At 53.0% G+C, this 17537-nt stretch overlaps 1 protein-coding gene across 1 annotated transcript in view; it reads left to right on the forward strand.

The window, feature by feature from the left end:
• Window positions 1-17537, forward strand: part of IL4R (interleukin 4 receptor) — a 38384-nt gene that overhangs the window by 11698 nt on the left and 9149 nt on the right. The window contains 4 exon segments of the mRNA XM_075564647.1: window positions 9318-9405; window positions 12167-12308; window positions 14366-14517; window positions 16478-16629. Coding sequence (XP_075420762.1) covers window positions 9336-9405; window positions 12167-12308; window positions 14366-14517; window positions 16478-16629 — 516 coding nt within the window. The 5' untranslated portion in view covers window positions 9318-9335.

Here is a 17537-nt window from a genome sequence, read left to right on the forward strand (position 1 = left end):
TGGGACTTTATTTTCCTCTGTTGGGTGAATAACACCATCACTAAAGAGCAAGGTTGAGATGGCCTCTGACCTGCCTTCGGGGAGAGCCCGTGGTGTGGTGGTTATGCACTGGGCTGCGATCCTCATGGTCAGCAGCTTGAAACCAGCAGCAGCTCCGGTGGAGACAGACTGGACGTTTTACTCCGGTAAACAGTTAGTTTCTGCAGCCCACAGGGAGTCCCTGGGAGTCAGCATTGACTCGTTGGCAGTGAGTTTTAGTGTGTTTTGCTTTTGAAGACTACAGAAAGATGTTCGTGTTTTTCACTGCATGAAACAACACACACATGTTAGCGATATATATTCACCTATAAATGGTTCTCTCTCATTTACATTCAAATAATTGGTGAATCCAGAAGGAATCCTGCCATCACTGCAGGGAGCAGACCGTATCCTTATTTCAGTGGTTTATTCCAGCCCATTTCTTCTTTTCTCCTCTAAAACATCTTCTCTACGTTGCTGATGAGATGGGCCCACAGGGAGACTGGTGCCCACGGTCAGCCCAACTTTCAGCCAATCAGGTTTGCTATTTGTCAGCTCTCGATTGAACTTTGTCCTCATTGAAAGACCACTCGGGAGCCTGGCCGGGGTCAGCGGGCAGCACCATTTGCCAACCTGGTTCCTCCTTCCTCTCCTGAGTTGTTTTGGTTTGTTTTGTTTATTGCCTACCTTCCCCTTCGCTGTGCTTGGCTCTCCTTCAGTATAACATGAAGATGCTAGTGAGACCTACCTCATATTCCCGGGAAAAGGGCATTCTACTGGGTAGAGGGTCAGCAAAAATGAGATGGGATGGATCGACACAGCGACGTCAACAATTGGCTCAGACATAACGGTTGTGGCATGGCTACAGGACCAGGCGGGGCACCCGGAGTCGGAAGTGACCAGATAGCATCTGATAACAACAGTAGCAACCGCAGCGTGGTGTTGAAGGGATGCAATTGATTCCTTGCTGCCTAAAAGCACTGCTAAGCGGGTGGTCGGCTTCCACAGAGAACACGTTGGCTCCTCATGCGTTGAATGAACTCAAGGACATGACTTGGATAGACACACGGAAAGACCTAGAGCTTGAAAACCCAGAAGGGAGGGCGCACCGAGTGTATCTTCAACTGAAAGAACTCAAGGAAAATTTCAAGCCTCGAGTTGCAATATTGAAAGAGTCTATGGGCGAATATGAAACCTCACGGGAAGCATCAACAGAAGGTGGAAAGAATACACAGAGTCACTGGACCAAAAAGAACTGGTCGACATTCAACCCTTTCAAGAGGGGGCGTATGAGCACGAGCCAATGGTACTGAAGGAAGAAGTCCAAGCTGCGCTGAAGTCATTAGCCAAAAACAAGGCTCCAGGAATTGAGGAATACAAATGAGGTGTTACAGCAAGCTGCTGACGCACTGGAAGCACTGCTCTGTCTATGCCAAGAAATTTGGAAGACCGGTACCTGGCCAACTGAATGGAAGAGATCTGGATTTGAAGCCACTCCAAAGAAAGGTCACCTTCACAGCATGCATCATTTATAGAACAATATCGACATTGCCAAATAAGGAATAGGTTTTTTAAAAGATATGAATAACTTTTGAATTATGGTGCTGGCAATGGGTATTGGGAGCACCATAGATTGCCAAAGAGAAAACCAATCTGTCTTAGAAGAAGTCCAGCCAGATTGCTCCTTAGCGGCAAGGATGGCAAGACTTCTCACGAACTTTGGACATCTGATCGGGAGAGACCAGTCCCTAGAGAAGGTCATCGTGCTTGGTAAATGGAGGGGATTGAAAAAGAGGAAACCCTTAATAAAAGGGATTGACACAGCAGTTTCACAATGAACTTGAACAAAACAACAATGCTGAGGGTGACCCCGGATGGATTGGGAAGTGTTTGGATCTGCTGGGCCTTAGGGTCGCTGTGAGTCAGAAATGATTTGAGGATCCCTCACAACAAATACACCGATGTTGATTTCACGTACAAGTAAAATTTTCTGAAGACCATCCAACAGTAGTGGTAGCATTATATTGCCGGGGATTGGCCGGAAGTTCCTGCTGGAGTCGGAAGAGGCCAGAACAATGGAGATCGTAGCTGATGTAGGTGGATCTCGGCTGAAGGTCGAGAAGCCCGCAGAGTTGCTTACTTGTGCTTTCTTGATTGTGCAGAGACATCCGGCTGTGTGGATCGTGATACACGATGGATCGCCTGAGGATGAAGGAGACCTGCAGAACACGGAGCACCTCTTTGTGGATCAAAAGGCAGTTGTGGGAACAAAACAAGGGGATTCTGCATGGTTTCACATCAGGAAAGCTGTGCATCTTCAATCTCTGTGCTGAGCGGATCATCAGAGAAGCTGGGTATATGCAGTAGAATGTGGCATCCAGCTTGAAGGAAGGCTTACTAAGAACCTGAGGTCTGCGGGTGACACAACCTTGATGACTGAAAGCGAGGAGGCCTTGAAGCACTTGACGAAGAAGATCAAGGACCACCGTCTTCAATATCAATGACCACAGTGCAAAGAAAACCCCAATCCTCACAGTTTGACCGATAGATAGCATCCTGATGAATGGAGAGAAGATGGAAGTTGTCAAGGATTTTATCTCGCTTGGATCCACAGTCTGTGCTTATGGAAGCAGCAGTCAAGAGATCAAGCAACGCATGGCCTGCGGTACATCTGCTGCAGAAGACTCTATAGACTTGCAAACCAAGAACGTTGCTTAGACAACTAATGTGCCCCTGACCCAAGTCAAAATATTTTCTATTGCCTCATATGCATGTGACAGTTGGGTATTGAATAAGAGGGGCTGAAGAAAACTTGGTGCATTTGAATATTGACTGTACCATGGACTGCCGACCCACTTCTATGCTGGAGAGGCATATACTTGAACATTAGATGACAGCTCACGAGCTTTTAAGACCCCAGCCACTACCAGATGGGTTTTGAAAGATGTTGCCACTCCCCTGCTCACAGACACCCCCCCACCAAAGCCGCTAATTACCCCAGAAGGGCCTTTGGTCTGGCGTCTTGAGATGGGTTTTAGGTAGTCTCTGAACTCCCAACATCGAATGCAAGATTACACGAACCCACGATGGCTGAGAAAAAGGGTGTCGAGCCTGCACCAGCTGCTCACACGCTCAAGGAAATGTCCTCTCTACACAAAAAGCAGGAATGACCCTGACTTCCAGACAGGGATGATGGTGAAAGGGCCGCAGCTCTGGAGCCTGAAGCCGAGAGCTTCAAACCATGCACTGCCACAGCTGGCAACCTCAGGCAGGTCGCCGGAACCTTGGTTTTCTCATCTGAGAAACGGGGAAAATAAGTACTGGTTTCACCTATTGGAAATAAATTGTTGTTGTTGTTGCTAGGCATGTTGAGTGGCTTCTGACTCATAGCAACCCTATAGGGCAACAAGAGGTACCACTGCCTGGGCCTGGGCCAGCCTCACATGCAGCCACGGCGTCAGTCCATCCGGTCGAGGGTCTTCCTCTTCTTTGCTGCCCCATCACACTACCAAGCATGGTGCCCTTCTCTAGGGATGGATCTCTCCTGGCAACGTGTCCAAAATACACGAGCCATCATCTCACTACGCTTGCCTCTAAGGAGCGGTACTTCTTCCCAGGCAGAGCTGTTGTTTCTTTGGCTAGTCCATGGTACTGTCAATAGTCCTCACCGCAGGGAATTCATGCAGGTAAAATGCACAGAAGCGACCTTGACGCATGGTCACTAGTTCCATCAACTTTTTAAGCAAAGACCTCCTGAGCCAACAGTTCTCAACCTGTGGGCTGCGACCTCTTTAGGGATCAAAGGACCCTTTCACAGGGATCGTCCGATTCATCATAGTAGCAAAATGACAGTGATGAAGTAGCAATGAAAATAATTGTATGGTTGTGGGGGGGGGGCGGTCACCACAACATGAGGAACTGCACTAAAGGGTTGCGGCCTTAGGAAGGTTGAGAACCCCTGCGCTGGGCCCTCTGGGGTTTTAAGCTCAGCTCTGTGTCATGTTCATCTTCTCAACAAGCCTCCTTTCCAAAGGGGGCACTCTCACGTCCCTTTTCCCGACTGCCTTATTTCTATTACTATGCCCTCGATTTTGCTCTTTTGCTTTTATAAGCTGCTGCTTCACCCGTGGCTCTTGAGGACTCTGCAGACAATGCGATCACCTCAAGGCCTTTCTGCCGCTCCGCCCGGCTGCCTAGTCCTGTGCTTGGGAAACTAGACTTTCATATTGATCTGGAGACTGGTCAGCTTTCCCCAGATCGCGCTGTTGGGTTCAGCCAGTGGGCTAAGTGGCTTCGTTTGATGTCCTGTGGACTTAGAAGCAACACAGATGGAAGGTCTGAGTCTAAACTCCTCCCCTCTCTAGGGAGGGCCCTTTGGCAAGTTGCTTGAGCCCTCTGGGCGTCTGTGCCCACTGCTGGAAGGAGAGGAGGGTTACTGACAGTACTCAGGTCCCAGGGTGCCTGGGCAGACTCTATAAGGTCATGTCTCTCCAGGCTCAGCCAGAGACATAACATAACTGTGCAGAGTTCTGTTTACACAATTCTTGGCTCAGCCTAACAAGTTACTTCCAGCAGCTGGGCTCTGCTCAGCTATGGGTTGGCAGTGAGCACCAGTCGGGGTGGAGTCCAAGCGGGAACTGGACAGCATCCTGGCAGAGATGGGGCAAGGCTGAGAAGGTGACCAAGATAGGGAGCCCACGAGTTTCTCTGAGGAATCCTTGATTCCGCTCGTGGAGTGGAGTGGAACTGATGCCATGACCCTGATCGTCTGGCAGTTCTCCTCCAGAATTCCCGATGTCATCCAAACCTTGATTCACTGTCCGCCATGATTTCCCGGAAGGCCTCTTCTCTGCCTGCGTCTGAGCACGCTTTCCTCTGTAGCCCGGTGAAGCCGGCCGGCCGCGTGAGTTGTGTTGGCACCATGCTGCTCGCGCTCTACCGCAGATCAAAGATAACCATCTCCGTTGGTACTAGACCTGAGATTTTACGCAGCCTGACTGTGGTCCCCGTTGGAGGACCCCTCTGCTGTGTGACCTGGGGCTGGTATCTGGGCCTCTCTGTGTCTTGTTTGTTTGTTTGTTTGTTTTCTCTCCAAAATTAGGGCTGGTGGTGACACGTTTGCCTCTCTGCTAAAGGATGCCGCAGAATGGAAAGTTCCTGGGACTTTGCAGGGGAAAGGGGCGTCACAGGCCGCCCCCCCATCTCCCTGATATTCACGGTGACACTCAGCCTAGGACAGGCGAGGTGGATAGGAGGGCCTCTCTCTCAGAAGAGCCATCCAGCCCATCAGGCCCTAAAGGTGTTGGGTAGGCAAACACTGCATTGAGCGCCCATGTGCCAAACACCGTGGCCTATGCCAGACAAGCCGTGTAGGCGTTCACTCCATCACCTGAGCACCGTGTGTGCTGACATCGACTCGATGGCACCAACCATGTGAGCGTGGGCTCTGAGTTGCCGGTTGCAGTTGATTTCTCGCCTCTGTCTTTGCGAAGCTCAGATTGTCCCCATGTGGAACAATAGGCACCTGTTCAAGCTGCCGCCCGTCTCTTTCACTACTTCCAAACAGTCTTTGAGCACCTCCCCGCTTTCAGGAAGATTCCAGACCCTTCTTGCCCTTTCCTTGTGGCGGCAGCTCAGTGTCCTGTCTGTGCAGAACGGTATTGAGAAGGCACAGGCTGGTGCTTGGCAGCGCGGTAATCCAATACAGCTCCTGCTTCTGGCTCCTGGTTTTCTAGAGTGCATAAACGTGCCCACTGCAAAGTGTAAGCAGGGCCGGTGGCTGGTGGCAGAGCACACATGCGAAGGCCCTGCTTTTGATAACAATAGCACTGTGGCTATGGAGGTGACGGTCCTTGTTTTTATATTCACTGAAGTACTGAGGGGTGATTTATTCTACTCCGCATACCGTCCTCCTCCAAGAGGTTAGCTTGTGGGTGTTCTCAAGTGATGGTCCCAGGTGTGAATGCACACCCACCCCCCCACCCCCACACACACAATAGAACCCTTTCTCAAGTCTTTGCTTGCATTACTGTTGCTAATGTTCAGATGTTGTGTTCGTCTGGGTTGCCTAGAGAAACCAATCCAGAGACACTCGTATGTGGGCAACAGAGAACTTTATAAAGAGTAATTGTGTATTAAGAAAATATCCCAGTCCAGTCCAGATCACGTCCTTAAGTCCGATATTAGCCCACATGTCCGATACCAATCTAAAATTCCTCTTCAGACTCATGCACCACATGAAATGACGCCCAATGCAAGAAGATCACAGGTCAGTGGGTGGAAAGTCTTGTGGATCCAGGGGTGGTGGAAGCATTTTAGCGCTGGCATGGGTCTCCACGTGGCTCCTCCAGCTCTAGGGCTCTGACTCCATCAGCGTAGCTCCATGTGTTTCTTTGTCAAGAGGGAATGGAAGCAGAGAGAGAGAGAGAACAGGAGTTCTCAGAATCCTCAGGAGAAGGCCATGCCCCCCCCCCCAGGCCTCATTGACTATGACTTGATTGACAGGCTAGACTCCACCCCTTCGCAAGTTGACAGGAGATTGTGTACCTGCCACAGATAGAGTGGATTATATGCTGTGGCTCTCCTAGAAAAGTCTCTGTAACTCTAACCAATCAACTGGGTGCAAACAGTGTGCAGAGCTTTGATGTGGGGATGGGGGAGGGTACCATCCTGCCAGGTTTAAAGGGCGCTGTCTCAGAAGCAGAAAAGGGGGAATCTCACTACCATCACAGAGGAGCCAGGAGTGGAGCATGCCCTTTGGACCCTGAGATCCCTGTGCACCGAACCTCTGAAACTCAGCGACTCAGTAGACAAAGATCTGTGATGCCAGAGGCAAGGACATGGCAGCAGCAGGGCAGGAGGCAGAGGGGTGGGCTTTCTGGCCCAGAGTGGGAGCAAAGCTGCGTGCCTCTGGGCAAGGGACGGGCCTTTGGGGTGGGGTACCTCCAAGGGGAATTCGGGTTATTCACCCACAAAAACTAAAGCTTGGCACCTTTGAGTTGAGGCTTATGATGGAGTGGTGTGCCCTTTGGGTGTTTATTGGCAGTGCTGGAAGAACTTTGTAGCATTGCCTGAGCAACACTGCCAGAGGCCTAGGAGCCATGTGGCCGAGAGGCTGGAGACCAGAGAGATAGACGCCTGCCTGTGCGCATGGTTAGGAAGAGGCTGTCCTAACCCCAACACTGTGTCCTGAGCATTTCTAGCCCTCATTTGTACCCAGTCACTTTCATAATAAATTCCAGAATAATGAGTACCATCTGTGAGCTTTGTGTGGCTATGGCAACAGATTATAGAACCCAGCCGAGAAGTTGAGTTCTGTGGGATACACAGACGTCAGCTATCAGCATTGGTCAGGAGGTTCGAGGGGCAAAGGCATGTCTGACCTTTGCCTCATAGGAATCAGCCTTTGACTGATGTTGACTTTGATTCTCTTTCCCCATGTGAAGACGCCCTGGTGCCATCCGTCTTGGGTCATGTGTTAGGCTGCTAACCACAAGGTCAGCAGTTTGAAACCACCTAGGGAGAAAGATGAGGCTTTTTACTCCTGTAAAGAGTTGCAACCTTAGAAACGCCCCCAGGGGCAGTCCTGCCCTGTAATGTAGGGCGCTATGAGTCAGAACCGACTCAGTGGCAGTGGGTTTGGTTTTGATTTGGTCTCCCTTGTGAAGTCAGTGGAGGATAGGCATGCCTCCCACACCATTCTTACAGCGAGGCACACGGTTCAGTCCAGAGTCCAGGGCAGGGGTGTTGGTGGGAGCATGGCAGGGTTAATTTTAGACACACTCGGCAGCACCATTTTCAAGAACCGTGTAACGTTTCATTACATGAAGATGCCATCCTTTATACAACCTGCCCTGTAAATGCCTTCCTAATGGTGCCCTTGGGCAAGGCAAATGGTTAATGTGCTTGGCTGCTGACCAAGAAGTTTGCAGTTCAAGTCCACCCCACAGGAACCTCAGAAGAAAAGCCTGGCAATCTGAGTAGTGAGCCACTGGCAAAGTCCATGGGGCCCACTTCTCCTCACACCCACAGGTGGTCCCTGCGCTGGAGTCAATGGTAGCTGGTAAATGGTCAGGCTGAACAGCTAAGTCCGAATCTCCAAAGTATATGTTAAGGAATATAAACCCTGAATTAATGGGTTGTTTTTTCCCCCACCCCCTGGGGGTGGGGGAGTGTGAAAGGACGGTATGAATAAATTTGGTAATCATTGGGTGACGTGGGGAAACACACACACACAAGCTTTCATTTATTTATTTGCTTTTGATGACAGGACTTGTTAGAAATTTTATGTGTGCGTGTACATTACGAACTTCCAGACGTCTGGGGAATTTCCCAAACGTGATTGAGACATGGATTGACTTGTGTCCTCCCCGAAATTGGTGCCAACCTGGCTGAACCACGACTCTCGGTGGTTTGGCGCTTCTGTAACGGTGTGATATGACAGTTATGCAATTACGTCCCATCCCTGGGGTGCGACCTGCGTCTTTCAGGAGAGGCGAGGCAAGGGAGTCCAGAGAGAGGGCCTTCAGGAGTTCCAAACCAGACCAGAGGCAGAGCACACCCTTTAGCCCAGCGGTACTCCACCTCCCTCAGGCCGCCACCCTTCCATACAGTTCCTCATGTGGTGGTGACCCCCAACCATACAATGATTTTCGTTGCTATTTCATACCTGTCATTTTGCTACTGTGATGAATCGGGTGACCCCTGTGAAAGGGTTGTTTAACCCCCAAAGGGGTCTCACCCCACAGGTTGAGAACCGCTGCTTTCGGGCAGCGTGCCTGTCCTCAGAACCTCCTAGGTCCATGGGAAGGAGGACTGATGTTAAAGCACGTGGGGGTCTCCCAGGACCCTTGACCCACAGATGTTGAAAGAAGACAGGATTCTCCTCCAGCACTGTCAGGGGTGGGGGGGGTCGGGTAGGGGGAGGGCTTCTCCAGAGCTAGCACCCTGAATTCAGCCTTCCCCCTCCCCTCCGGGGGTGACAGAACACCTGTGTTAAAGTCCTACACTGTGGCACCCCTACGGTGGTCGCACGTGTCAACGAAGGCAATTGCGGCCCCTGGGGTTTTCTCCCAGAAGTCTCTGGGGTTTTCTCCCAGAAGTCTCTGGGGCATGCACTCTGTGCTGCACACTCTGGGATCCGGCCGTGCTTCCTGATGAGAAACAGCGCTCCGGCGAGCGGGAGAGGGGGCCTGAGCTGGTACCGACATGCCTGACCTGGGTGGTGGGGTCGTCTCTGAGGGCGACAGGTGGGAGGGGGAGCCGGGCTGACCCTCACCAGGCTTGCTTTCTTGCCACAGGTGCCTCCGGACCTCCCAATGGGGTGGCTTTGCTCTGGGGTCATCTTTCCTGTGAGCTGCTTGATCCTGGTGTGGGTGGTCAGCTCTGGTAAGTCACCCCCTCGCGCCCATTCCTTCCACACTCTGAAAACCCAGCCATGGCAAACCCTCTGGAACTCAGTGTTGCTTGGTCAGAGGAGGGGCAGCCTCGAGTTGGAATCCGCTCCGTGGCACTGGGAAGCCTGGGAATGTAGGGTTGCTGTGGGGTGGGGGGTACGGGGGGGTTACGTTTAAAGCCCAACACTCAGAGAAGGCCTCCGAGAGGTGGCACTTGAGCCGACTGGAAGGGGAGAGGGCCAGGCAGCTCGACAGGGGAGCTGCTCTTGTAGGCATTTCTCTGTAGGAGGAGGGACCCTGGTGACCGAGGGGTTTGTATTGGGCTGCAATCCGGAAGGTCTACAGTTCGAAACCACCAGACGGAGGCTCACTATGCCTGTAAAGAGTTAACCATCTCGGAACCACCACCACCACCACCACCACCACCCCCCACCCAGGGCAGCTCCTCCCTGTCCTAGAGAGTCCCTCTGAGTCGTCATCGGCATCGACTGGCCGTGAGTTTGGAGTCTTTCTGGTTCTGTAGAAGGAGCATGACAGGCAGAGGGCTTGCAGAAAAGGCATGCCCAGACCTTTCCAGCACCCACAGCCCAGCCTTTGGGTGAGCCGGAGGACAGGGAGAAGAGGAAGTGGAGAAGTAAACAGGGGGGCTGAGTACAGCAGGACTTGGCAGGGTTTGAGCAGAGGCGTGTCCAGGTGCCAGAAAGCTCCCCACAGCTGCTGTATAGTGAGCATGCAAGATAGGGGGAGGTTGGGGGACCCCAAAGGAGGGGAGAGGAGATTGGTTTGGGGGCCTGTTTGGAAAGGAGATTTGAAGACCAGTTGGAATCGGAACGGAGTCAGAGAGCAGTGTGACCTCAAGACGTATGATTTTGTTGCTGGAAGAAAGAGTCTAGGATCACCTGTCACTGTCGCATCCCCAAACGGAGACCAGACTGCTTGGAGAAACTCCGCAGTTTACTCTGAAGCTCAAGACAGAAGGCAACAGTGAGGTTTCACAACCTCTGAACGGCTTCAGAAATCGAGCAAGTAATATATAAAAAAAGGTCAGGTTGTGCAACAATAGCAGGAAACAATCAGCAGATTCCCCAAGGCTCCCAGAACCCCAAAGGAGGTGACCAAAGGAGCAGGTTTTGACTGACAGCAGAAAGCATGACCTACATTTCTCCCATGTCATCCGACCACCCTCCTCCGGAAGCCTCCTACTCCCTTTGTTTATCTGCGTGGTCTTGCTTACCGCCTTCCTGAGTTCAAACACCCCTGCTGTTACGTTTTAGATTTCTGAAAACCTGAATCTTAAATTATGCTTCTAGTATTTTGACCAACAGCACACGTTGAGGGAGAGGGACGAAAAAGACGCTGAAGATGTGTGGGTGGAGCAGATGTTTCAGGGGGAAGTCAGGAGTTTATTTGGGATCTGAGAATTAAAAACCAAAACAGAATTCAGTGCCATCGAGCCCATTCTGACTCTTCGGGACCTGATAGGACAGGGTAGATTTGCCTCTGCGGGTTTCCAAAACTGTATCTCTTCATGGGAGTAGAAAGCCTCCTCTTTCTCCCAAGGAGTGGCTGGTGGTTCTAAACTGCTAACCTTTCTGTTAGAGATCCAACACATAACCAGGACACCACCAAGGCCCCCGGACCTGATAGAAGTTTGAGACAGTTACGGCACATCCAAGACCTCGCCTTTAGCAATGGGACCGATGAAAACTCCTGCCGGCTGTGATGGGCAGCCAGGAGCCTTGGTGGCACAAGGGTTAAAGTGTTACAGAGTGACTGCTGAGCAGGATGCTTGGTGGACTGAATTCCCTCCGGCAGGAGATGTGGCCGTCTGCTCCCGTAGAGACGACAGCCTCGGTCATGTAGGCGCCCCGGGAGTTGGATCCCACTGGCCAGCAGTGGGTGGGGGTTGAGTTTGGGTGCGCGCCCCACAGGAGCCCCACAGGAGCAAGAAGCTCCTACTGGACTGGAGTGAGGACCCTGGCTTTGGTACACTGTGGGCCCAACGCCAACCCAGTATGCAGACTGCTGGTCTGAGTGGGTGCTCTGCTGTCCACCAGCTGAGACGGAGCAGGAAGAAGAAAGACCCCAACCTCCCCTCCTGCCCTTCCACCTCCTCTCATTGGCCCAAACCCAACCAGAAGTCCCGAGGACAAGGGAACCAGTCAAAGGAAACCGTGGGTCAGCCTCCTGGGCACCCCGGGGGAGGAGGATCAGAGAAGGTGGAGAAGACATGGAGACCAACCAGCAAGCGGGAGAGCTGGCCATGCCGTCATGACCGCTCTCCTCCAGTCCCCCCACCCCAGGCAGCTGTTTGCCCCGAGGGAAACCAAACCCACTGCCAAGAGTCCATGCCCTACAGAGGGCACCGAGGCTGCCAGTCTTCAGTGGAGCGCCGCCTCTTTCTCCCAGAGGCTGCCGGAGGGTCGGAAGTGATCTACTTTCCCTTTGATTTGGCCAGCAGCTGGTCCATCATGAATGTGTGTATGATAAAGGTGCACTTGGCTCCATTAACCTTTGATACTGTCAGCCCTGAGAGGAATTTCGTAGTCTTCTGGACCCCCTACCTCCCCCCTCCTCGCCCTGGCCCTAGCTCTCCAGGGATTAGTGAGCTTTGCCCAGCCTTGTGGTTTCAGTATGAGTTGATGGACCTGCGGATCCTGTTTGGGCTGGTTTCTGACTTGCCTCCGGGGCATGCTCCCCTTGTTGGTTCACACTGCTCAGGGCTCTCTTGTGTCGCCCCCCCCCCCCTACAGGCAGCATGAAGGTTCTGCAGAAGCCCACTTGCTTCTCCAACTACATCAGCACCTCCACTTGTGAGTGGGAGATGGAGCTCCCCACCAACTGTAGCGCTGGGCTGCTCCTTTCCTACCAGCTGCAGAGGTTTCTGTTTCATGAGTAAGCTGCACCGGGGCTATGCTGGAGCAGGGAGCTTGGGTGGTGGTCCTGCCAGGGCCTGGTCCAGGTGGTGCCCTGGGTGGTGGGAGACTGAGGTTCACTGTGGCTTCCTGGGTAGGGAGTTAGAGGTGTCCCTGGCTGCCAGAGGGTGGGGGAGCCTGTCTGTGATAGCCAAAGCCAGAGATCCGGTTGCTTTGATCAATTCTAAGTTGATTTTCTGCAAGCGTGGACAGAAGGAAATAGTCAGGCTTGCTACCTCTGAACTGCTGCAGAATTTGGTCAAAATCAAACAAGGAAGTTACAGACCTTAAACTATGCAACAAGAAACAGGCTTCAAGATAGTCCCGGGAAGCAATGAATAGATTTTACCATCATCAGCGGACTCCGGAGCAGTGGGACAAAAGGAAGCAAGGGTCACAGGAAAACCAGTGACATTCCCCCAAGGAATTATTAGACCATAATTAACATCTCCATTACTCCGGGGATTTTCAAACCGGAACCCCGTAAGTCCTCTTCAGACCCACCCACTAAGGTCCCGAGCTCTATGACTCATCTACAAGGCCCGCTTCCCTTTTCCTAAATGAGAGCATCCTTGAAGAAGGAACGGGGTTTCCAGTGGGCCCGGACCCTGACTAAGGAACAGGTTTAAAAAGAACTTATTTTAGCCTAAAGGAGAGGGCTCTTACATCCTGGGTCCCTTTTAACGCACGACATCTCGTTAGACCCAATCGCAAACCGTGTTACATTTCCAGCCTTTGGCTGCCTGCAGGCTACCTCCTTCACCCGCGCCCCGAGGGGTGGAATGTTGGGGCGCGGGTGTCTGGCACGCCTCAGAGCACAGTGTCGGTGACTCTGGGTGGAAGACTGGACTAGAAGACCCTCACTCTGGTGGTTTAGTCTCAGGACCCGCCCCTCCTACACACTTAGAGATCGGTGAGGTCCCACAGGGCTTTCCACCGCTCGTGGGCTGTTGTCTGACTTGTCTGGGTGGTGTTTCCCCTTGGGAGGGATTCTTACCCTATTCGAGATGAAAATCAAGCCCTTTTACATCACAAGAACCCATCAGACCCTCACCCCCAAGAGCCAGCCTAACAGCCGACCTCTGATAACTTCTGGAAAATTCCATCGGTCGCTCACGAGAGAAACAGAATAGAATAGAGACGTGTGCTCTTGTTAGGAGAAGGAAAGGGCGTCATCATGGACGCCCCCCCCCCCGCCCCTCACACACACACACTTTGAGAACCACTCTGCTACCTGTTGTCCAGGGCGGACCAGCTCGGAGGGGAGTTTGCGGTGACAGTGTTGCAGGTGCTACACGGGGACATCCGTGGCACAGCGTGCCTTGTTGCAGGTGGTGCCCGGTGACATAAGTGGGTCCACAAGCACACCAGGAGGACAGGGTTCTCTGCTGGAGATGGTATTTAAATTGACCCAAGCAGAGAGTAGACCTGCTGTTGTGTTGTGCTACAGTGGCCTAAACCAGGGAGCAGCAGCAACACACACACACACACACACACACATACACACACACATGCGGCTCATGGACCACATTCTGTCCACCGCCTATTTTTGTCAATGAAGTTTTATCAGAACCCACCCAGGCCCCTTTGCTTCCGTTTCATCGGTAGCTGCTTGCCGTCTCTGTGACAGAGACGGTGTGTCCTGCAAAGCCCAGCCCAGGCCAGGGGCCCCCTGATCCTCTCAGACAAAGAGCAGACTATGGCCCTCGGCCCTCGTCTGGGCATGGGGTTGGCTGTCGTAGGCAGTCCATTAGGATGCCCAGGGCAGGTGCCCAGGGCGGGGGCTGTCGGGAGGCAGGCCAGAGCACACAGTGGCTCACTGCACATAACGTGCACTGCGCTACTTCTTCGTTGTCAGAAATCCATTCAATGGTGAGCCAGGCTGTGGGCTCCCCCCTTTGAGCCCAGCCTGGGGAGCAGGCCCTGCTGTCGGGGGGACGGGAGCCTCCGTGGAGAGTGGGGTAAGGTGCCTCCAGGTCTGTCCTGAGGACAGCTGTGAGTCCCCACCAGCCTGACCAAGGCACCTTGTGTGTGCAGAAGCGGCTCCTGTGTCCCGCAGAACAAGGAAGAGGCGCAGTGCGTTTGCACTCTGCTTATGAACAGCCCGGACTTCTATGACAAGTACAGCCTGCAGCTCAGCGCTGGGCCCCAGCTGCTGTGGGAAGACTTCTTCCAGCCCAGCCAGCACAGTGAGTGGGGGCCGGGGCTCGGTGGGTGCTGTTCCCACCACGGGCGGAGCTCTGGGGTAAGGCAGTGGATCCCAGGCAGGGAACTGCATCCCAGTGGCAGGAACTACACTTTCCCAGGTAGGATGGGTGTCCTGGCTGGGTCTTGGTCCTTCTGTATGCAAAATGGGGTTGGTCTCAGCAACTGTGTTAGGCCGGTTGACTAGGGAAGCAAATCCAGTGGCAATCGTATATGTGATGTGGAAGAGAGCGTTTTCCAACGAGAAGTTATTATAGAACAAAGAACACTTCCCAGCCCAGTCCACCTCAAGTCCCTTAAGTCTGATACTAGCCCATAAGTCCCTCTCTGGACTCAAGCGTTCACTCACCGGCCATGATGCCACATGCAGGAAGATCACAGGCCGGCGGGGGCGGGTGGGAGCCAAAGTCGTGTGGCTCCAATGGCGGTGGTAACATCGCAGGGATCTGGCAGCCACCAGGGTCACCCAGCAAGAGGGTGAAGACGGACAGAGAGAGAGCGCAAGCGCGCACAAGGGAGCATCCTCCACAGACCAGGCCTGATTGACAGGCTAAACTCCACCCCTACATTTTTATGTATCAAGTTGACATGAAATTATGTAACTTTCCCAGCAACAGGCCAGGCTAACTTCAGCTCAGACACTTCGCAACCAGCCCCCATGGCCAAAGTTTCAGTGCCCAGGGAGAGGTATTGAGATGAGGCATGCGTGACTGTAGGCACAGTGGGCTGGGAACTGTGCTCTCCCCCTCTGTGAGCTGCTTGGCCGGCGAGTTGCCACAGGAGCTTGTCACTGGCGCTCTGGTCTTATCCTGGCCCTTGGAGCCTGCCACAGTTCCCTGTGAGCTTGCTGGAGTGTAGTGTCACGTGTTTGAAAACGTGTGAACTTCAACTTCCAGAAGGGAGTTTGGATTCCCATTTCACAGTTGAATAACCTCTAGTTCCAAAAAGACAGGTCACCAGCCCGAAGTCACACAGTGTGTTAGTCTGGGTAGATTGAGAAACAAATCCATTCATCCACATATGTGTGTAAGAAGAAGATTCATCTACAAGAGCAATTGAACATTGAGAAAACATCCCAGGCCAGTCCAGATCAAGTCCGATATTAGCATGCATGTCTGATACCAATCTATAAAGTCCTCTTCAGACTCACGAAACACATGCAATGACGCCGTATGCAGAAGATCACAGACCAGTGGGTAGAAAGTCTTTGGATCCAGTGTCATTGGAAACATCTCAGCACTGGCAGGGGGGTCTCTGCATCAGGGTGGGTCCATGAGTCTCGTCAGCTGCTGTGACTCCCAGGGTGTGAGCAGAGAGTCTCCTACCTCCAAGGAAGAAGATTCAGCAATTCCCAGAATTCTTAGGGGAAGGCCATGCCCACACAGAGATCTCATTGGCCATATCTTGATTAACGGCCTAGACTCCATCCCTACACTCTTGATCCTCAAATTGACGCTAGATTATGTAACTACCACACACAGTCACGAAGCAGCAGGAGCAGAATTCCAAGCCAGGTCTCTCTGCAAAGCTCCCTCTCAGCCACTTCACCAGCACGGCCGGAAGTGTTTACGTATGTATGCCTGCTGCTGGTTGCAAGATGGTTGAAATTGACCCACGAATCCAATTGGAAATGACCTTTGTATTTGTATACTGATTTGATGGCCAAGGAGGCGAAGGGTGACAGGGAAAAGGCTGGCCTCTGGGGACTTTGGCCTGCACGACGTTGCCATTCAGTGTGGTGCGGGGATTGGACATAAGCACTGATGCTCCTGGGACACTGTTAGCAATGTCCTCATCTGTATGAGGACTGGATCTCTGGGGTCCCATCAGCATACCGCATCTGATCAACCCGGGGCCTGTGGAGCTGGGTGGTCCTGCGTGGGGCTGTGTCCCTCCCTCTGCTTGCCCCACAAGCCCCACATGCAGGCCACGTGTCTCCCACAGTCATACCCAGGGCTCCGGAAAACCTCACGGTGGAGAAGAATGTCTCTGATCGCCTGCACTTCACCTGGAGTAACCCCTATGCCCCTGAAGACAACCTGTACTCGGAGCTCACCTACCTGGTCAACATCTCAAATGAAAACGACCCCTCAGATGTGAGTCAGGGAAGCGGGGGGAGGAGAAGGAGGAAGGGTGGGGTGAGGAGTGCCCTTCTCAACCTCTCCAGGTGCCTCTTGGGCAGGTGAAAGTCAGGCTCTGGCCCTTGTAGGGCTGTGGCCACCAGGCACTTGGATCCTAACTTGGCTGTGTTCTGAGGCCCAGGCCAAGGCCTGCCACCTCTCTGGACCCAGAACTTATTTCTGCCCATTGTTGTGCATCTTAAAGGCAGGGCTTTGGACCACATCTGTGTTCTTCAGAGTGGGACACGTGGGATGACACACCTGGGTAGCCGCAGCCACAAAGGGAGCCAGTTCCATGCCTAAGTGGCCAGGGAGGAAGTCTCAGTTGAGCTGATCGGTTTCCTCATCCCTCTCGTTACTTGTCATTTGATCCTGGCCATGTACTTTCGACGATTATGGCCCAAGGGCAAGGATTAGTTATGCCATACAAAATTGACATGCTCCTCCCAAGCTGCTGTCCACACCCCCCTCCCCCGCCCCCCGCGATGTCGGGATTTCCCTGCGGTCCTTTGCCACGTGGACAGAGCTGGGCCCGCTCACCTATTATTCCCATGGACGCAGTAGGAGGTATCAGGACAGAGGACTTGTGCCTTTCCTTCAGGCACGCTGACCGAGGGACACACGGTTGGCCAGGCCACCTCCCAGAATGGAGGGGGTGTCCCGATGGGCTGGTTAAGGGTCTTGGGGTGAGGGCTTTGAACGGTCCCATCTACAGAGAAGAAAGCGCGCTCATCCTGGCAGGGGGTGGGGGGTGGGTGGAGACAGGAATTGTTTGGTTGTTAGGTGCCGTCTACTCGGTTCTGACAATAGGGGGAAACACGGCCCGGTCCTGCTTCCTGCTTCCCATGACTGGTCAGGCTCATCATTGCAGCCACTGTTGTCAG

The sequence above is a fragment of the Tenrec ecaudatus genome, chromosome 12 (assembly GCF_050624435.1).
Source record: "Tenrec ecaudatus isolate mTenEca1 chromosome 12, mTenEca1.hap1, whole genome shotgun sequence".
Lineage (NCBI taxonomy): Eukaryota > Metazoa > Chordata > Mammalia > Afrosoricida > Tenrecidae > Tenrec > Tenrec ecaudatus.